Below are 20,941 nucleotides of genomic sequence, written 5' to 3'. Positions count from 1 at the left end.
TGTAAGGAACAGAAAAATTTTTATTGTAAATTAGTAGGATAAAGACTTGCATTTTACGATGGAGCAACTCAATTCCATCTGATGATTCAGTAAATTTATTTATTGTTATTGTACTTCATGAATTTATTTGTATATAAAATATTACCTTTATACAACAGACTTTTGAGTTAAAAATATTGTATCGTACTGAATTGCTTATTGTCTTTTTAACTGCGTGTAAATATGAAGGCGTATTGGAGGCCCTGAGTGCATTACTGCAGTTTGAGAAATGGGTGGTTTAAGGCGTCATCGGCGGTGATTCGAGATTTGTAGTCGACGTCCAAGAGTTTGAGCAGTAAATCGAAAGCTTCGGGGGGGAAGTTCTCGAGTAGAACGGTCTTCAAGGAAAAATATCCATAATTAGGATTTATAATTAATTTAACTGGAGAAAAGGCGCCAATACCTTTCGATAATCATTTCTGGAGTTATCTTTTGGAGGAATCTTCACGCGTGCTCGCAGCTTCTGGCAGAGAGACACTATATCAGTCCCAGGCATGTGCTCACTGCAGATTAATTTCTTTCCTGATGCCATTAAACTTAATTAATTGAAATGGATAAAGATTGAAAGAATGGGGAATTCATTCAAGTGATTTTTTACCCAATTTTCGTGCACATGCTGTCATTTTTTCGGTACCAAAAAGTGTTGTGACTTCAGCAAGAGCTGTGCAGTCGTCTGGACAGCGAAAAAAGGGTTGGGTAGCACTGAGAATGCAGAGCATTATCACTCCAGCAGCCCATATGTCGATTGCTGGAATCAATTCAATTGACAAAACGATATCAACAGAATTTACGAATTCCTGAAAATTTTTTTTGTGACTGTCACCTGGAGTTTGATGAGGACATTTGAACAGCACCTCAGGAGCTCGATATCCTGGAGTACCAGCTCTGGACGCAACTTGTGACGGTCTTGCCAAACACAAAGAGCAGATTCTTGCTTTTCCAAAGCAGTAGCATTTGCTTTCGGCTCCAGGTCTTTTCGTTTCCTCCAGCAACTGGCGTTTATTCTACGAAAGTCATGGGATAGTTAAAAAATATTATTAAAAATATTTATCATTGCCGATTACCTCGTTAGTTCGTTTTCTCTTGACGCAATACGTTTCCAGAGGCGGTGGCTCACTGATTTTTTTTTTCTCATCCCTGTACACCTGAGCCAATCCAAAATCGACGAGTAAATACCTATAACACGAAATAATTCTGTAAGAATCACACATTTTACAAATGGAATAAATTATTCTGCAGATATTGCCTTTTGTTCCTCCTATCGTACAAGAAATTACTCGGTTTGACGTCTCGATGAATGATGTTAAACATGTGGACTTTCCGGAGAGCAACCATCAGAGCCCTAATGTAGTGTTTTAACTCCACTGCCCCCATATTATGAATATAATCCTGCAGGAAGAATTGAACGCTAGAAAACAATTTCATAGTAAAATTAAAAGGTAATTGATTCTCTTACAGAAAATTTCGTGTGTCTTATATAAGGCATGACAAAGGCAACTGAAGCTCCACTGCGAATGCAGAACTCGATTCCCACGACATTGTCAGCACCACTGAAAAATTCAACCACTAATGAAAAATCGTGATATTCACCCGAGGAGAGGGGTGAAAAAATGATTTTTTTAGCTCGATCGATATTCAATGAAATTCTGTTTCTCCCATCTGACTACTGAAAATACCCGATATCCTGGAGACACTGCAACTCTCTCTCGATCCGAGCCGGTGGATAAGTCGGTATCAAATGCTTTACAGCAAATTTCTTGGACTCCTTTGAAGAGTCAGATTCTTTCAGGGTCGCCAAGTAGACGGAACTGAAGGTGCCCTCACCGATTTTAAAATGTATATTAAATAGTTCTCCCAGAACTGGCAGCTCTCGAATCAGAGCGATAATCCTCTCCTCCAAATAAGGCCCTAAAAATTGAAAAAAAAATTCCACGAGTCAGTGGTCCCTCATTATTTCAGTCTGCCCCATCGAATTCTTATCAACACGTGATCCCAGAGAAAATTCTCTCTGCCACAGAAATAGCAATACTTTAATAATGAAAAATAAAAATAGTGACTATCAAAGATAACCTCCAACCCCAACCAGCATTATAAATCCCTCGGTGTTTGAAATTTTTTAAATCCTCACCTTGTTCGCCACTCTGGGTCCCTTCGGTGACACTCATGATCTCTTGGTTCCCAGGAGATACCCCTCATCCCAGTAAAACCCCTGAAAAATTCAACCCCCTTCGAACTTTGTCAGCCCTCGAATCCTCTCACAACTTCACATATTTGGCGCCAACAGTAATTTTTTGACTCACCTGCATCAGTTGACACGTGTATCAGCTGTTGGTTGACATGATTTATTTGTGGGCTATATTACCGCAGAGATAGAGGAAATTCTGTATTTATTTTTCTCCAGGGCGTATTAACTAAATTTTTTTTAATAATTTGGAATTCAATTTCATCTAAAGGAGACATATTTCGAAATTTCGTATAATCGAAATTTTCAAGTCCTCACCTTTCCTGGTAGTTCCATCAACTTTGACTTTGGATAAATAATCTGGAATGCTTGTAATTTTGTATAAAATCCAGTAATTCTTGTACTTTTTGCTTTTGAATAGAAGCCTTTCAACCGGTTGATTTTTTAATTCGCAAATTTTGCCGGGTTTGAGTGACCCCAGGGGCATCGTAGTACTGCACCCCATGGCGCCACGATCGGTATGTCATCAGTACCATTTTTTTATTTGAAGATAAAGTTTCTTGGAAGATACAATTCAAAAAAAGTGTAATTCCAAAGTGTAAATCGAAAAACTTCTGAACCAAGGATTAATTCTTGAAATAATTAATCATTACTCAATTTTTTTCAACAAATTATTGTTTTATTTAGATTATTGAAACATTCAACATGAATCAAAACAATGGTAACTCACATGCCCTGCAAAGAAATCTTCCACTTTCCAAGCAATAATCCGAATTTCGTCAACCGAATCAAATCCAATTCTCCATGTGTTTCTGTCTTACCTTCCCCCTGCCTCTCCCGCCCTTCAATTTAGGTCATCTTATCTCCTTAGCAGGAATCTTGGACTTGACGAGGTCCCAGGAGATAGTCGACCTGTCGTCCTTAGTGCAAAGATCCATGACAACGTAAGATTTATGCCCCTTCTCGAAAGCGAGGCATGTCCCAGCAGCAAGATTATAAATGGGCATATTACTGGTCCCCTTGTGCCTCCACTCTTGGTCCCCACCCATCTCATGACATTTTCCCAATTTTGGCTGCTTCCCACTACCATCTAGGCACAACATCTGCCCAAGAACCAACTCATTCTTGTCTGTCTCATACCACATTTGCGATTTGATCCGCAGACAGGGCGCCAGTATTAATCTAGATCCCTTCGTTTTTATATCCTTTTCGCTTTGCACGCAGAGCGCCGAGTTCGATAGACGAATCAGAAATTGATCGGTGTAATTCCGCTTCCTAGAGTGCCAGGGCTGCCCTGGCTCCTGAGGAATCTGGATAAAATAATAATCAATAATTAAATTTAAAAAATTCGTTTAACAGTTTCATGGAATTCTAAAAGAAAAATGAATTTAATCCTATGAGTTTTTCGATTAAGATTTTACTATTTTATCGTGTAATTTCAAGTTAATAATAACTTAAATAGAATAATAGAAATTTATAGAACTTTGTCTATAACTCGAAGCCTACGTAAATAAGGGAGATGTTGTATAATTTTTAATTCCCATACAACTTCGATATAATTTTGTTATAAAAAATTCCAACGCACCTTGGCCCATTTTTTCTTCAAGTTCGCCTCATTGTCATCAGGCAGAGCCAACTCTGGATAAACATTATCCAGATACCAGGCAAAGTCCTTGCACTTGAGTCTGTCCCTAAGCCTGATCCTCTCCGAGACATCCCCAAAGTCCACTTGATCCACTCCCCTCAAGTAATATTGTTTATACTTGTCCATCCACACATGAGCAACCCTCAAAGAATTCTTCAACATAGTATTTTGAACGCGATCATTGCCATAAGGTCTCCTCTTCCTGAAGACATGTCCCACCCTGGAGCAAGGAATGAGCTCGATGCTGCCCCCGCACATCCAGACCCTAAAAGAGATCTCCAGATTTTCCCCACCCCATACATCCATTCCAGAGTCATACTCTCCCATTTCATGGAAATACTTCCTGTCGATGGCGAAGAGACCCCCAGCCATCGTCGGGGATCTGATGGGCTTCACAAAATCATCATCAGTGACAAGAGTATTCACTGGCAAATTTTCCCATTTGAAATTGAGCCCCCAGTTGAATCCACCGCGAACAAGAGGACTCGCCGAGTACTGGAACGTGTCAGAATTAATTATATCGATGACAGGCATAGGAACGATTGTCCTTGAAACTGAAATTCTGGAGAGCAGAGGTTCGATCCACATGATATTGACCTCAATATGCGAGTCCAGGAAGACCAGGACGTCTCCAGTGGCTTTGCTGGCGCCTAACATTCTGGCACGAATGAGACCCTCTCGTTTATCTGTCTTGAAGTACTTTACCTGTTTCAGGTTGCTGTCAACATAGTTCTGTACGTCATCGTGGAGTTGATCGCTGTCGCTGAAGTCATTCACGAGGATTATCTCGTGGAGAAGAGACTTTGGGGTTCTCGAAATGATAGAGTGGAGGGAGCGCAGGAGTGTCATGAAGTGCTCGTTGTAGAAGCAGATGATTATGCTGGCAGTTGGCAGGTTGGAGGGATATTTTTGGGAAGAGCAGAGCTTGTTTCGAGTATCGGGGATGGCGTACTCTCGGTGGGGGCCTAGGGCGTCCGAGACCAGGACGTTGAACGCGAACTTCTGGTAGCCCTCATCACGCTTTCGGGCTTCTTCTGGGGTGTGCACTAGCCCAAGTTCATCTAGACCTTTCGAACGGTCGTGACAGGTGAGTAAAAATAATTGATCATTAGTTCTGTACTGATAGCAAAGAGGATTGAAAATAAAATGGAATCACAGATGAATGAGTAATTACCATCGCCCAGAGTTTTTACAGGTCTTACAGGCACTGGCTGCAACTGTTTAATCAGTTTATCACTGTTTTTCTTTCCTCCATCAAATGCATTATTCAAGAGCATTCTTTCACTGAGCAATGAGTCCTCCTGGGGATTTAAGTATGATATGAGCATTGTTGGATTGACATTGTTGGGATTCTGTGAGAGTTTCGAATATAAATATAAACTGAATGCCCATGTCAACGATGCAATAACTATTCCAGATATGAATGAGGCGTATCTCGTTGAAATCATCTGAAATAAGAAATTTCCCATTAATTTTTTAGGTTAATTCCCGCAGTAAAGGGCTATTCCACTAATCACAAATTATTCATTTAGTCTTACGTTTCTTTCAGCGGAGAATCAATAGAACGTGGTGATGAAAAATGAGACTTAAAAGTAATGATCGACAGAATGAATGGAAATCACTCCGTGACAGCTGTTCATGTTGACTAGGACGAGATCTCACAGCCGATGGACACAGCAATAAATTGATGAGGGACTTGATTTTTTAATGCACGTAATATCAGCAGTCGCCATAAATGAATGATAGATTAAGACTTTTCTGTGCCACAGTTTGGAATATGGAATTCATGGTCTGTATTTTTTGATTTAACTATATATGTGTAGTTGAGGATTCTTAAAAGACAAAATTGACTCGAGATCCAAAGCCCCTGTGGCCTAATGGATAAGGCATCGGTCTCCTAAACCGGGGATTGTGGGTTCGAGTCCCACCAGGGGTAGTGGTTTTATAATTTTTGTTTTTACAAAGCTCGATTGTCATGCTCCCCTGATACTTTTCGAAAAATTTCGAAATTTCAAATTTCAGTGAATACCTCCTGCATTTCTATGCCCTCCGATACTTTTTTGAAAATTTTGAATTTTCAAATTTCAGTGAATATATAGTTGCATTCTTTAACCACCAGTGAGTTGAGGCGCTGATGTCGCGTGGTTTATTTTCGTAACCATATTTTTGCATAATCGGATATTTTGGATTCTATCATAATGAGTTTTCTTAAAGCTTATTTGAACATTTTCGGGAATTTCGGAAAGGTCATAAAACAGAATGGAGGACCTATAGGGTGTCTTAAAACCCTCTACAGGTAGGACTACCCGAATATTGAATGAAACTCCTTAAATCAATTTCATATATTCGCTTTATTGTTTTGATGAGAGGTTATATTCGCCCCGTATTGACATTTCCGTCAAATAATTTCTTTTCTTAATATAAATAATTCTTTTCCATCAACGCAGAATGGATGATTTAAAATGGGGTACTTTGGTTGGAGAGGACAAATACGGTAACAAGTACTATGAGAACAATTACTATTTCTACGGTGAGTTGATAATTTAATTCATTAATTTCCTCATTTTTTTTACTGATAATAATTTTCCCAACTCGATTTTTGTTTTTTAATCGAGTCATTTCTCCCATCTATTTCCATTAAAAATTAATATTTCAGATATTTCCTCTAATTCTTTTTTTTCTATTCCCTTCTCAACTTGTAATTTTCAATTAGAGCAGATGATTTTCTGATAGTTCTTTTAGTTCTCTTTTTTTTTTTAATAAATTCTCCATCATTTCAGGTCGTAACAGGTGGATCGTTTACGCTCCGTACGTTCACATGAACTACGATGGCTCCCAAGTCCCTGCTGAATGGTTTGGATGGTTGCACTACAAAACTGACCTTTTGCCCCAAAACGATCCCTCTAGACCAAAGCACAAGTGGATGATCGATCATCAAATGAATTTGTCAGGCACCAACCAAGCCTACATGCCATACAGCACGACCAAGTCCAAAGTTGAACCCTGGAAGCCTCCTCAGTGCTGAATAATCACAATTTAAACAAAATAGATTCTTCATTACAAATTGGTGAGCTAGGAAATTAAATATTGATCAAATGTACCAGATGTAATGGACATAGTAATGTAAAATAAATAATAACATCCATTACCACGGGTAAAATAAATATATTAAAACCAAAATTATAAAATAAATAGACCTTTTATTTTATGAAAATTCCAACAGTATTTGAACATATATTATAAATACGTTATTATCTTTAATTGGAAAATGAGAAATGGAGATCTCAACAAATATTGACGCTTATTGAACTAGTTTGGCTGCAGCAACCACCTGGAATGAAATTCAAATAGCTTTTGAATTGATGGAGGTACAAAAACAGTACGAAAATTTTCGTAAGACTGGAATGATTGTGGTATTATTCCCTCGGTTCATGTTAATACTTTTTTTAAAGGGTTAATCTCCCTCCGACGCTTTCTTTTTTCGGTATTCCTGTTCGGATTGATACCCTGGAGCATGATTGTGCTCGTGAACACCAGTTGGCATAAATCTTTCGGCTATCACCGCACATTTTCCTCGGCAGCCACGATGTTGCTCTGCACAGCGGTAGTGCGAGCGATTTAGAACTTCTGAACGGGATGTCAAATTGTAGACGTAGCCCTCATGAACTAGCTGGGGTCGACCTCTAGCTGACAATCGGTACGTCACTGGCTCCACGTCTAATTAGGAATAAAATTCAAGTCACAAGGCTTTCGTTTATTTACTTGTGGCTTTCACGTGTAAAAAGAATCAATAAAAAAAACATCATTGAAATTTCTTCTTCTTTCCAACAGATATGTAAATTCTTCCACGATTTCTATTAATTTTTATTGATTTTTTTCATACGTTTTCAATGAAAATAAATACCAACTTCCTTCTCCTCCAGTCTTTGCACTAGTATTCGTGGGGATGAGCTCATCCAGATCTCCAAAATTATCATCTTTAGTCAAGTCAATAGAGTCATTAACTGCAGTAAACAAAGAATCTTATAAAAAAATCAGCCGTTTTTTACTCGACGTGTTTCTTAAACTAGTATAGAATTGTCAGAAATAAAGTTTCAATTCAATAAATTTATCTCACCGTTTTTATTGATGTCATTCTCTACAGTATTCGTTAAATCTTGATACGTATCATCAGTCTCATGTTTGTCATCATCAGAAGGCCCATCATTCTTCGGAGAAGCACTTCTGGTACTCGTCTGATCTGAAGAATTCTGAGCTGTCAATCCAGAGCTACGTGTTCTCTTGAATGAATTTGTAGAGTTACTCGTCTGCAACAATCGTTTTTTCGGGACTCTGTCCTGTTTAATAGATTTTACATGATCCCCCGGCAGACCACTGTTTTCAAAATCACTCTCGATTTTTGGTACTCCATTGGAGTGCTCTGAGACACTGCCATTATCTCTCGGCAGGTGCTGCAATAATTAATAATAATACAACAATCGCTCCTTCAATTCGTCAGTTTGAGTTCAATTATTAATGCTTGATTAATCTGTCATGGAGTAACTTCTACATTTGTGCCGAATGTATTGCAATAAGGAATTGGCTGGAATTACCAGACTGCTGGAATGAGAAATTAATAAGAGAATGACCTTCAAACTTTGTTTGTCCAACGTGAGACCTTTGACTTGAAGCGTTTCAGCAACTTTCAAAAAACTCGCAAGTTCCTCTTGCTTCACGTTGACTTCACCCTGGTACATGAATTTTAAAAGTGCATCGACTTCGGTGTAGCCCATGTCTTTGAGAATTACTACTGGATGCTGACAAGGGTTGGCCTGGAGAGAATTTATTATCGCATGACATTTCAATTTTACATTGACACGTCATGTGAGTAAACAACAGATCACAACAAGCAGTGTGTCATATTTTTTTGATGTGATGTATGACACTGAGTAAATATTCGGAACATTTTTTCTTGAAATCCTATTCTGTTTAATCTGGGATCAATGGAAGGAACGAAACGATGAGCAAAATAACACGTAGAGATAAAAGAAAATATTTAGATGATTATTAACGAAAAAAAAAAATTTGTTCAGAGTCGATTGATAATTTTTCAGTAATAATAACTGTAATAATTTATTTAAAAGCGCAATTATCAAACTCATTCGAGCTATTGATTCCAGTAAAACAGAGTCATAAATATGTGAATAAATTTAATGAGTTCTTAAAAATAAGTACCTTGAAAATATTTTGGAAGTAAGTGCTGCAAACAGAGAGAACAAGCTTGTGAGCTTGGAGAATTTGACCCTCGACCGCAATTGTGACATCCACCAGGTCCTGATTGTTGAGGTGTGTTAAAAATCCCGAGGATAAATTGTGAGAAAAATTGTTCCACCTGAGAGCAAACTGCTCAGACGAGGGAAAACTGTCAGTCAAAGCCATTGTCGTTCTGTGAAAAGAAAAAGATAAAAGCTCAACTTATCACTATTATTAATAATCCAGCAGCGATCTCCATTGTTTTCACTAATTTATTTACGGGAGTAATTTATCTTCAACAGGGACTCGTCGATACTTATCGCTATCAAGCAATTAATTTTTGTTCTTAGAAATGTAACTACGCGAAATAAATGCTTCTTGGTGAATTGTCGCAGCAAGACAGTTGCTATCACATTGTAAATGACCGTGACATCAATTCGTGCATCATCACTTACGAATTACTCTGGTGACTGTGAACTTCTTTTGCAAAACGAGTTAAAAAAAAAATATCATCAGCAAAAAGAAATCGGAGAGCTCCAATCGATTTATATTTTTTATTTCTCTCGTTGAAAAAATGTGCTCAGCTTCCAAGATAAAAAACGAGGCTAAATTATAATCTTTAGTGCGGCGTTACCGTCGCCTCTTTTCAAATCTCAAATATAAAAATGAGAGATGACAGCTTAGTCCGATAAAAAGCAATTGGATAACTACTTTTTTTAATGAGTGGGTGTAACCAATGGCGCTGGTAAATTAACAATTGATTTGAGAGTGGATTTTATTCCATTCAATACATACTATTCTCTTCAATTTTTTATGTTCTAATATTGTGATTAGATTAACAATGAATAATAATTCGTTATTCACTGTAAAAAATTGGTGAAACGTTTTCTGATAGCAATTTATTCAATTTAATTTAATTTAATTTAATATTTATAAAAATGCATTCTGTTTGGTTCTCCCGGTTTTTAATTTTTTTATTTCAATCATTTTTATTGTTTGAATCATCAAAGAAGCAGATGTGGCTATAGAAATGGCGCTTGGATAAATGAAAATTGAGTCGCCACAGTTTCAATTTTTCAATTAGGAAATGTATGAATTAGAAATATAAATCTAATGAATATGTATACCTTTCTACAACGATCATAAATCAATTTTTCAAAATTTGGGAAATGCCCGTTTCACCCACATCCGCCCTACAAAATATTTTCATCGACATGATTTGTCCCTTTTTATGGTTATATGTATTCCGAGCCATTTGAAAATGCTCCAGCATATTTTCTCCAGAAAACATTTTTTTTAAAGTGTCCGCCTCCCTACTCATAATATTATTTTTCCAAAGTAATAATACAAATTGCTACAATTACTATTCAAATATGGAGTATTAAATATTATCTGAATATTTCATTGAATATATCAAAAATCGTAATAATAAAATAATCTTAAAACGAGACCTTCGGTGATAATAATTTTCCCTGAGTTTCACTTTTCATTTGCCCTCTGAGAAAAATGCAGAAAACTGAAAAAAGGGTTTTATTTGACCCAACGAAATGCGTCGATGGAAACCCCTCACAAATGTTCACCCACACATGATCAGCGCTCCCTAGTGTATTTTACACCTAGTGTTTGCCCACACATGCACATAATGAAGACACCATGACCATCCTGTAGTGTCAGGGTAAGAAATAACAATACACCAGAAGAATAATCATCAAAACACTTCGAAAAAAGAAAACGAAACGAACGAACAGGAAATCACAAGATGAGGTGAATCGAGTGACAGGTGAAACCAGTGAAATGTACCTCGTCATCAAGTTTTCGTGTTTGCCAGTTCCGGTGCGGTTCCCGTGAGCTGCAGGGGCGGCGTGGAGACGAGGTAAATATATGTATACATAATGGATCAATAAATTATTGGAAATGGGATATTTTCCTGGAATATCCCCACATCGCCTCCTCCAAACCCTTCGAGACTCCAGGAAGAAAAGGGTTTTTTCCCGAGTCCTCGCGATTCGCACTCGTCAGATCGACGTAGTCATGTGAAGACATTTGCGAAAATCAATCGTAACCTACTCCAGTGGAGAAAAAATTAATGCTGAATGGCTTTGGCAAGTCTCAGCTGGACGAAAATGGAATAACAATCGCTGGAATACGTGATATTAATGTAAACCTTGAAATTTATCTCGAATAGAATGAGAATGTGGTGAAGCGATTGGTGAGGAGGAGAGGGAATTGTGGATGGTTGTGTTAATTGTTCATGGTGTTCAAGGTGACGATGATGGAAGAGTAGATGCGCCTCATGGCTGGAAGCATCGGCACCGGCAAGAGGGGAAATTTTCATAGTGGAGATAGGAAATGCAGAAGAAATACTGGGCACTTGGATTTTTTAAGTGAAGCTGGAAGTCAGACGTTTGAGAAACGGAAGATTGTTGAGAACAGACGTACTTACATTCATAACATTTCTACACTCCAAAAGAGTATATTTAGGTAATTACGGTGTTTTAATTATTTTTTTATGGTTAATTTGTTTTTAATTGGAGAGCATACGATTGGAGTATTATGACAGGTTGTTCTTAGTTCGACTTTTCAATAATCGGTGTTGGTTTTTAGAATATTTTTGGAGTGTCTGCATTGTGATCTTTACATTATACACGAATCACACGTTATACAGACAAATACTTGTATCGTTAAGGCAAGAGCACCAAAATTGTATGACGTGTTAGAGGATTATTTCGTTAATGAGGGGAGACCGAGTAAATGCGTTTTACGATCGGTGGAAATCTTCCAACAGGTCCAGGATTTTGTGAGGTAATTATGGCTAATCATTAGATGCTGATAAAATATGCAGATACTTGTATATTTTTGGAGCAATGACTGGATTTTAGAAACTTATAAAATTCCTGGAGTTTAATTGAAATATTTTAATTGCAAATCAATGAATTTCAGATTAATATACTGTAATCTGGACATCACCACCGACGAACTTTACCTAGTCCACATTTTGAAGAATGACTTCACGTCCTTATCTCTCTCGGGCAACGATGTAAACTTAACCCCGAGTGCATCAGAAATGGCAGACTCCGGACTGGAGACAGGTTCCTTCAGCCTCCAGGAGACAACAGAATCTGAGAACTCTGGCACAGACTTGGAGGAGTCCCACTACATCTCTACAGACGACGACTTCATCAGGGTTTCCATAACCGGAGACATAGTTGAATCGTCTAACAATCAAAAGAGGCAGAATGATAAATTTTCTCCAAAGATCTCGACTCCCATGAATCTTACTTCTCCCAGTGGAGCCTCTCGGCAGGATCCTTCCTCGTCAGGGAGCTCCTCTCGAGAGGAAAAGCACATGACTCCATCTAAATATGAAAACCAAGTGCTGAATAATCCGGCGTACGATTCAGACACCAACGACAACAATCAGGGTGCCTCCTTCATCTCCACAGCCTCCTTCGAGTTCCACATTGCGGAGAGCAGTCCCAAGGAAAAACCTCTCAAACCAGAGGGTAGAAATGTTATAGTGGAGAACCCCTCCTTCAAGAAGAGTTCCTCCAGCATAAACAGCTACTACTTCATCGATGCCTCGAGCCTCAACGACGAGCCAGACGTATCATCCCTGTCAATTCTCAGCGAGGAAAAATCCTCGACCTCCCTCCCTCCCTATCTAGAATCCTCTTACATTCCCTCCAGGACACACCCTGAGGACCAGAAGCCGAAAAAGTCATCTCTACAAATTGGCCACGAGAATATGGCGCAATTTCAGCGAGAGTTAATACTCACTGAGTACTTAGAACCCATAACAGAACCGAGAAAGATAAAGCGAGTGGATTCAGCGACAGAGGAGAAGCCTGAACCAATGGTGGAAAAGGAGTCCCTCGTGGTGGAGATCAAGGAGGCAGACAGTGGTGAGAGCAATCATCCCTCCCCCTGTATCGATAACAATAAAAAGGCGAGGGAGAATGAAAGTTCACAGGGAGAAATCAACAGGCTGACAAATGAAATTTTCGAGGGGCCAGTGTCCAATACCACGAGTTTGAGTGACTCCAGGAGGTCCTCGTTGATTAGAGGGAATACCTTTGAGCTGGAGTCAGGGGATGAGAAACTGTCGCATCTTCGGCAAGAGTACGAACGTCGTCAGGGTAATCTAGTCTTCAAGAACTCGATTCCACAGTATTCAGGGCATCGAGTGGATGATGATCTTATTTCGTCATCCAATTACTCGATCATGAATTACTCAGAATCGTCGAAGAGCAAGAATTTAGGAGGGGATGATAATGGAGGGGTCGGTGGAGGGATGGGAATGAAGAGTGCGAGTGACAAGAATCTTGCCGAATGCTCGGAGACTGATGACAGCTCCATTGGGGATTGTACCAGCCTTCCAGCGACTTTTGAAACCCACATGATGAGGGCGAGCAGGTCTGCAACACCGAAGAGACCGAGGAGAGACGAGACAACGCCAATTGTCTCTGGAGGTGTGAGCTCTGTAGATTATTCAACACCTGTTGACAGCCCCATCGTCAGAAGAAAAACTGAATCGACTCCCATAGTGTCAGGGGGTGCTGTTTTAATGAATTCTCACTTGATGGAAAAAGTGACAAAACCCAAGATGTCCTCTTCCATGACCACGTGGATCGTGGACATGAGTGACTGCGGCAAAAAGCCAAATTACTCTCTGGGAAACATGTCCCAGAGTTTCTCCTCCTCTGACTGCATCAGCAAGAGTCCAAACAATCGGTCAAAAGGAAGTTTAGGATTTTTTGTTAATCTCAAGGACGTGGATCCACCCAAGGACGACAAGTCCGGATGCTCCAGGAGGGAGGAGGCCACCCAGTTTTTCGTGGATCTGTCTAAAGTCTCAGATAAATCCAACAAAGTCGAGACTAATGGCAGGATGAGGGAGAATTTAGATAAAAAGAACATCTTCTCCATGTTTATCGATCTCAATGACTCAGATACTGGTAAAATTCAGGGTAAAAGTAAACCCGCTCAACCGAGGAGTTCGGATGACAGTGGAAAAGAGGGAGGAAGTGAATCCTCACAAGAGTCTCGATCAGCAGAGAAGAAGAGTGTATTCATGTATATTGAGTCTGACTCCCCAGTGGTGCGGAGAAGGACTCTGTCGACGTCGAAACCTACTTTACAGAGGCATTCGTGGAATGTAGAGAAGGTACTGGGGAATGGACTTAAGGAGCCCTTTCGCAAGGAGCACAAACGAGCAAGATCCGTATCCATTGATCCAGATATTCACAAGAAAATGATATCAAAGAATAGTGGATCTATTTGCTCGTTAAATCAGGAAAAATCACCGCAATCAGCACAATCTGCACAATCAGCTGCGGCTCCTTCCCAGGACTCCCTTCCAAAATCAGAGGCTCCAACGGAAATTTTAGATTACGAAATCAGAGACACTCCACCCAATTCCCACGTGGAGATAATCAACGAGGACATCTCTCGCTGTGCAAAACGCCATGAACTCAAAGATCTGATGAAGAGTGACATGGGGTCTAGCACAGAGGCCTCGGTGGACCCTAAAGCCACCGAAGTCTCTGACGATTCCGTCTGGGAGAAGACTGGCACTGAGAGCACAGAAGGACACACAAGAAAATCCGAGACATTTGACATCAGCAGTGGTAGTGCTAGTGGCCCATCCTCGAGTGATCACCAGGAGTTCGAAATTTCTGAGTATAGAATGGAAAAACTCGAGGACATACCCAGTAAAATCTCTGAGACCCACAAGTCCCTCACGAAGACCATCAAAAAAATAGAGGACGAGTTGGATGACGATTACGACGACGACGATAACAACGAGGACGACGAGGACGAGGATGTCGACGTTAACACCCCTTCTCAAAAAGCCATTTCAGATATCAAGGAAGCTTCGAGCTCTGGTTTCGTGAGACTCTCAGATCTTGATAAAACTCCAGCCAAAGTCGATGTCACCACTGAGGACACAACGAGGATCACAAACCTCTCCTACAGGATGAGCAAAAGCATTCCTGAGACATCCTGGGTTGAGAGTAAACTCGCATTGAACAGGAGCAGCGGTCCTTGCCCAGTTAGAACTCTCCTCAATACGAGAAAATTCACCTCGATAATGAGTACATCACTTCCTGCAAAGCACAAGTCCCCCATTGACGAATTGCAGAATGATGTAGATCCTGAGATGATATCAGAATCAGAAATCAGCAGCATGCAGTCAAGCATGGGGCGATCTGGAGCTGATGTGAGCACAGAGGAGACTGAGACCTCGTCATTCGCCAATGTAAAACCCTATAATAGACTTGGGGAGGATCTCTTGAGGATGTTCCTAGAGGAGATAAATCCTGATGTTACCATCGACGTCAGTGGCCGGAGAATCAGGGCCCATAAGTGTATATTGAGCTCCAGATGCCAGTATTTTGCTGCTATTCTCAGTGGTGGGTGGATCGAGAGCGCTGGAAATGTGATATCTCTTCAGGGTTACTCTTATTCATCAGTGCACTTTGCCCTCTGTCATATTTACAGTGGAGAAAGCAATATACCTGATTCAATTAGTATTGTCGAACTGGCAACGCTCGCTGATATGCTGTGCCTTGAGGGCCTCAAGGAGGTTATTGGGTACACGTTGAAAGTCAAATACTGTCATCTATTTCATAAACCCTGTCAGTTGTGTGCTGTTGGGGTCCTCGAGTGTCTTCCCCTGGCTGCTGCCTATGGCCTCGATGAGGTTTACAGAAAGTCTCTGAGGTGGATTACTAGGCACTTCGTCAGGATCTGGCCGTGTAAGGCATTTGCAACTCTCCCAAGGGAACTCATGGACAAATGCTACCATCAGCACATCGTTCACATGTCTGCTGATAACGTCCTCCAGACTATCATGGAGTGTGATAAACTTCTGGCTACTTTACCCAATATCAGATGGGCAGAACCTGTCTTCAGAATGGTTTCCAATTTGCTCGAGACTGCTCTCAAATTTTTGTCTGATAATTTTTCATCTGTACTGAATAATGACAGCTTCCAGGCTCTTGGGAGAGATTTAACGTGGAATATCAGTAGATTGGAGGACAATGTTCTTGCAGCTGCCGACAGACTTCCTCCGGATCAGGCGTGCAGGAGTTATTCCAAGTTGTTTAAGATGTTGGGAACTGTTGGCTGTGATGAGCACAAGCAGTGGAATCCACTGTTTGTTGAGTTTCTGAAGAAAATTCAAGCAAGGGTGGAGAAGTGTTTGGTTAAAGAGGCACCCAGGGCTGCCAGGACTACAACCTGGCTGAAAATGGATCTCGAGCTGAGGAGGCGAATTCAGGAGCTCGCCTGTTTGGTTATTCTGCCTCATGAGGCCCTGAAGAGGCCCATTAGGCATTCCAGGGAGATTATCAAGGAATCTAAAACGCTTAATAAATCCTCTGTGAATAGAGGTATGGAACTGAGGAAAATCAAAATGAATATTTCTGATGAAACGGTGAGTGCGTCTAAGGCTGGGGTAAATCAGAAGAGGGTAATGGTGAAACCAAAGACAGATCCTCTGGAGCGAAAGATGCAGGACAGTTCTAAGACTGTCCAGGCATCCGGGATGAGGCCAAAGTCTTGGCCAAATAAATTGGAAGTGAAATCTAGATATTTGGAACCGAGGACGAAGTCAGTACCAAAGGATACGTCTCATGGCTTGCCTGAGAGGATTACTGCAGTCCAGCAGAGGAGAAAAATCATGATATCATCGTCTGATTCATCGAGAACGTCGAGTCCAGCTATGAAAAGGGCTGTGGACAAAAAACCCCCAACCAAAATAAAGCTGACGGTGAAGAAAGAGATGACAGTCAAGGCATTGTCCACTGACAGCTTGACAGAGTCTTGTAACGAGAGAGCTGTTAAAAAGGACAATTCTGTGAGCAAGAGCTGTGGAATCACCAGACCAGAGTCACCATCCACGAGGGCGAAGGACGTGCCTGCGGACTCTCTGAGTGATATTAAAAAGAAACGACCTGCGGTTGTGAAGAAGACTCCTGGAAAAATGGACACGTCGATGTCCACTGACAGTCTGATGGGAGAAATCAGTGGGAAAGCAGTTTCGAATAAAGTTTCACCGACTTTGGGGAGAGCTCAGGTGAAGAAGAGTCCTCCGATGGCCCAGAAGAGTCCTCTGACTGTTGCCAGACGACCTGTCAGATCAGTGGAGAGCTCCACAGCTGCCAGCAGGAATAGGGCTGCGGCTACCAGCATTTATCAGGGTTCTCCCAACCTCAGGAGAAATCTCCTGGATGCTGCCAAGACTCCTGACATTGGTAGGACTGTTAATGGGGTCTCCAGGATCACTTCTAGACAGAGCACTCCCTCCACTAGTACTCCACCAGTGGGGAAGAGGGAGAAAAGGGATAGCAATACTGCAAGCAGCGAAAGCCCCAGCAAGAGATCTCCGAAGATGAATGGGGTTAATCGACCTCCAAGGGTTGCTGTTAAGAGAGTGGTGGAGAAGGGAAAAGGAAAGCCCTCGGAGACAACCAAGCAGCAACTCACTGTAGGCTCAAGGTCTGGAACTTTCCTCAAGGATGAACCTACCATTCTTAAAAAATCTGATATGAAAACTACACAGGTGATGTCATAAGGAGATTTTTTTTTCCACTTGTGAAGTGAACAGTAACTGAAAAACATCTGATGGAATAATCCCTACCTGATGCTGATAAATTACAAATTGAATTTCTGCTGGCTTTTTGGAAAGTTTAGCAAAGGAACGGGCTTTTCTGGTGGATATTTTTCACGAGTCTGGCTTTGGGGGTATGAATTTTTGAATGTTCTGGAGGCAAGCGGCGAACAAATGGTAATGAGACAATATAAGAGTCGAGAGGTATTTTCTCCTGGGAATTCTCTCAGCTACAAAAATTTCCTTTCATTTTTTTTCTCGATATTAATTGCTATGCGAAATGATTACTTATCTACAGAAATTGAAAAATTTATTTGATTTATTGTTATCTATTATACTATTCCATTGTTTCTATTGTTTCATTGTACCACTTCCTTCTGAAGGTTCTAATGTTTTCATACTCTCAAGATTATGTAGTATTCCAACAAATGAAGGAATATTTCCGTTTAATATCCAAATATCACAAAGAAAACTCCTTTAAATATATTACATTTTTAAATTTCTAACGAATTAAGACAAATTCTTGGTCTAACATCACAATTAATGTGAGTAATGAGTTTATCGTACTATGTAAATTACAGAGAATCCAGAATGAGAAAAACGTTGAAACTCTTGGCTTTAGGAATGTTGATTTTAATTGCGAATGGTGGCATTTATCAATTACACGTAGAGAAAAAACACTCCATATGCTATGAATTGCCTAACTAATGACCTGATTCTTGCCGATGTAGGCCACAGGCAATTCAAAATAGAGAAAAATTATGTTCATCTTTATTTTCTACTCCCTATCTTGATTTCGCCCTTACCTTTCGCAGTTTTCTCGAGTTTACGTACGCAATTACACAAAATAAACGAAAAAAAGGGAAAAAAAACCGATAGAAGTTATTTGAAGATAAATCAACGTTAAGTGGATACATATTTAATAATTACGTAGATATTTAACGGCCAGTTGCTGACGCGTTAGATTAAAAATGAATATTTCACGCCATTCGATCGATTACTAAAATTAAAAAGATATCGGTGGTCGCATTTTTAATGAAATGATTATTGAGAAAAAAAGAGAGAATATGACTTTTTGTTTGATTTACTCTATTGAGCTTTGTCATTCAATCATTTTATTTACCGTTTCTTCTTGGCCAATGGGCTTTCATTTTTCTTTTGTTCAATTATATTTTTCTTCCGAACGAAAATGGACTGCTAATTGCAGTGGAAAAAAACTGTCGTAACAAGCAGGACATGTTATGATTGATAATTTTCCATTATTGAATGTGTCATGCTGGTGGAAATGTTAGAGAAGAATTCGACACTAGAGGTAATCCGTGGCCATTTCAATGCGCAAGTTTATTTCTCAGTATATTTATTTATCGAGACATTGATATTGTTTTGCATTTGCAATGTACATTTATATGCAATATTTGTATCTAGTCATTTATATATTTTCAATCGTTTGAATTTAATGTAAACGTTTATGATAAATATTTAAATACAATGAAAAATTATGGAGATATTGTGGTAATATTTATTTAAAGCCTCAATAAAAGACCACATAAAATAATAGGTTTTATAAAACATTTAGATTCTTCCCCTAATATTTCATCGTCTCGATTTTTTCTCAATTTCTTCTTGATTTTCTCGATGTTTTCATTGAAATATTGCGAGGGTATGGATTTTCGTTGACAAGCTTAAAAATTTCATTCCATCAAAAATTGTGTTTGCGAATTTAAAAATAAAAAAATTGATTGTTTCTCCTCCGCATTCATCTCCAAAAGAGATGAATTATTTATAAATAATTAATAACTTTGAATGTGAATGGAACTCGAGAAATTTTCTTTATCGACAGCTACGAATCACGTTTCCTCATCGGTTTGTTCTGAAAGTAAAATTGAATTTGCAATAATTCTAGTAAGAGCTAATCTTCATAATAAATCTATCAATCAAATTGAAATAAAAGGTATTAAGAAGAGGAATTTCACAGCCTCTGAGCTCAATTTGGCTTGGTGAATTAAATTTGATAAATTGGGCTTTGGTTGGGCATTTACAAGAATAATTAAAATATATAAAGTCTAACCTCTTTGAAAAAGCCCTCCAAAAATATAAAAAAACTTTCGTCACTACTCACACGTCATTAAAGCTGGGCCTAAAAATCATCGACAGGAATGTCTGGATCATCAATAATATCGAATAGAGACAGAGACTGCCTTGCATGTCGATTGGTCAGTGGTTCAGGTCTGATTGGAGCAGGTGTTTACGTTTCTTATCATTCCAAAAAGTTCAACAAAACTCCAGGGAAAGTGATAATGCATTCCATCGCTACTGGTAACCTACAGAGTCCTAATATCAATCCTAATATCAAACCAAAACATTGCAGTAATTATCGTATGAATTTTTCAGCACTCGTTTTTCTCGGTTCTGCGAGGATCTTCAATCTACCACCATTTCGTCGTCAATTATCCTAACAATGACCTTGAAATTATCAAGTGATATTCTTCAATTGATAGATTATTGAATATTTTTTTCATCCTAATAAATTCTGCAGATGTCAATGATTTCTCCTCTCCACTGTCGGGAACAGGCAGAAGCGAAGAGGTAAATGGGAGAATTGATTCAATTAATAGAAGAGGTTTTAAGAGATGTGTCTGAATCTGAAGATTACGAAACTTTACGTAGAACCCTTTTTGTAGACGAGATTTGAAGCTATAAAAAAGATTTCGAATTGAATCAAAGAAGATTGACTAGACAAGAGACTCCGTTCTGCAAATTTTATATTAAAAATTCTTTTTTACGGGCGACTCATGAAAAAAAACAGTGATTAGAGCGTATAGAAAATTACGACTTTTAAAAATCACTTCTGGCCAAAAATTCACCTCGGGTGAAATTTCACATTTTACATCTGAGATACCTCATTTCGCGTATTTATTCTATCGCGAACCACCCGTTTCACTCTGAAATCCGTTTTACATCGATTTTTCACCCAAACCCAGTAAAATCAAAAATTAAAAAATGGGAAAATAAATACAGGCCCCCGTTACCGACACGAATGCGGGAGAACTGAGCTTTCTTTTTTTACCGCAAAGTGGAACCGAGTCTGAAATCCTGTAGTTCTTCATTCATGGCTCCACTTACAAATGCCTGCAATCATCTTTCCGTAGTGTCAGTCACTTAGTTACGATGAGTCTCATGACGCGACAAAATTAGTCGAATATCCCATTCACCAGTGTTTTGTGGTACC

At 39.4% G+C, this 20,941-nt stretch overlaps 5 protein-coding genes and 1 non-coding gene across 15 annotated transcripts; 3 read left to right on the top strand and 3 right to left on the bottom strand.

Annotated features, from left to right (window-relative positions):
- Positions 1-229: 229 nt before the first annotated feature.
- LOC105268846 (cell division cycle 7-related protein kinase) lies at positions 230-2,687 on the bottom strand. Of its 3 annotated transcripts, none has more exons than XM_011308722.1 (11): positions 2,540-2,687; positions 2,340-2,450; positions 2,168-2,265; positions 1,716-1,947; positions 1,496-1,589; positions 1,286-1,428; positions 1,104-1,215; positions 863-1,043; positions 638-787; positions 443-561; positions 230-377 (listed from the first exon to the last, which is right to left on the bottom strand). In XM_011308722.1, exons 3-11 carry the CDS (start codon positions 2,202-2,204, stop codon positions 252-254), a joined length of 1,194 nt encoding a protein of 397 aa, XP_011307024.1. In that variant the 5' UTR covers positions 2,205-2,265; positions 2,340-2,450; positions 2,540-2,687; the 3' UTR covers positions 230-251. The 3 variants fall into 3 exon arrangements, with proteins under 3 accessions (XP_011307024.1, XP_011307016.1, XP_011307008.1); XM_011308714.1 differs by having other exon boundaries at positions 2,340-2,392; XM_011308706.1 differs by lacking the exons at positions 2,340-2,450; positions 2,540-2,687 and having other exon boundaries at positions 2,168-2,339.
- Positions 2,688-2,896: 209 nt separating this feature from the next.
- On the bottom strand, positions 2,897-5,746 carry Pgant35A (polypeptide N-acetylgalactosaminyltransferase 35A). Its single transcript, XM_011308680.1, has 4 exons — positions 5,405-5,746; positions 5,041-5,314; positions 3,807-4,933; positions 2,897-3,531 (listed from the first exon to the last, which is right to left on the bottom strand). Exons 2-4 carry the CDS (start codon positions 5,312-5,314, stop codon positions 3,076-3,078), a joined length of 1,857 nt encoding a protein of 618 aa, XP_011306982.1. The 5' UTR covers positions 5,405-5,746; the 3' UTR covers positions 2,897-3,075.
- On the top strand, positions 5,730-5,802 carry TRNAR-CCU (transfer RNA arginine (anticodon CCU)). The gene has a single exon. It is a non-coding gene; the product is annotated as a tRNA-Arg (tRNA).
- Positions 5,803-6,005: 203 nt separating this feature from the next.
- On the top strand, positions 6,006-7,046 carry ND-B17.2 (NADH dehydrogenase (ubiquinone) B17.2 subunit). The gene is made up of 3 exons (XM_011308669.1): positions 6,006-6,162; positions 6,314-6,396; positions 6,647-7,046. The coding sequence occupies exons 1-3, from the start codon at positions 6,065-6,067 to the stop codon at positions 6,889-6,891; spliced, it is 426 nt and encodes a 141-aa protein (XP_011306971.1). The 5' UTR covers positions 6,006-6,064; the 3' UTR covers positions 6,892-7,046.
- Positions 7,047-7,085: 39 nt separating this feature from the next.
- LOC105268748 (longitudinals lacking protein, isoforms H/M/V-like) lies at positions 7,086-10,981 on the bottom strand. Of its 5 annotated transcripts, none has more exons than XM_011308564.1 (6): positions 10,226-10,514; positions 9,081-9,291; positions 8,495-8,677; positions 7,984-8,317; positions 7,775-7,870; positions 7,086-7,583 (listed from the first exon to the last, which is right to left on the bottom strand). In XM_011308564.1, exons 1-6 carry the CDS (start codon positions 10,240-10,242, stop codon positions 7,321-7,323), a joined length of 1,104 nt encoding a protein of 367 aa, XP_011306866.1. In that variant the 5' UTR covers positions 10,243-10,514; the 3' UTR covers positions 7,086-7,320. The 5 variants fall into 5 exon arrangements, with proteins under 5 accessions (XP_011306866.1, XP_011306873.1, XP_011306896.1 ...); XM_011308571.1 differs by lacking the exon at positions 10,226-10,514 and adding an exon at positions 10,899-10,981 and having other exon boundaries at positions 7,087-7,583; XM_011308594.1 differs by lacking the exon at positions 10,226-10,514 and adding an exon at positions 9,554-9,781 and having other exon boundaries at positions 7,089-7,583.
- Positions 10,888-20,258, top strand: LOC105268779 (uncharacterized). Of its 4 annotated transcripts, none has more exons than XM_011308623.1 (6): positions 10,888-10,971; positions 11,362-11,579; positions 11,703-11,900; positions 12,039-19,663; positions 19,867-20,028; positions 20,104-20,258. In XM_011308623.1, the coding sequence occupies exons 2-4, from the start codon at positions 11,383-11,385 to the stop codon at positions 17,674-17,676; spliced, it is 6,033 nt and encodes a 2,010-aa protein (XP_011306925.1). In that variant the 5' UTR covers positions 10,888-10,971; positions 11,362-11,382; the 3' UTR covers positions 17,677-19,663; positions 19,867-20,028; positions 20,104-20,258. The 4 variants fall into 4 exon arrangements, with proteins under 4 accessions (XP_011306925.1, XP_011306930.1, XP_011306908.1 ...); XM_011308628.1 differs by having other exon boundaries at positions 12,039-19,709; XM_011308606.1 differs by having other exon boundaries at positions 12,039-20,028.
- Positions 20,259-20,941: the final 683 nt, after the last annotated feature.

This window comes from Fopius arisanus, unplaced genomic scaffold (genome assembly GCF_000806365.1).
Source record: "Fopius arisanus strain USDA-PBARC FA_bdor unplaced genomic scaffold, ASM80636v1 scaffold00003, whole genome shotgun sequence".
In the NCBI taxonomy this organism is placed as follows: Eukaryota; Metazoa; Arthropoda; class Insecta; order Hymenoptera; family Braconidae; genus Fopius; species Fopius arisanus.
Note: the sequence above shows the minus strand (reverse complement) of the source record. Positions and strands in the feature narration are given on the sequence as shown.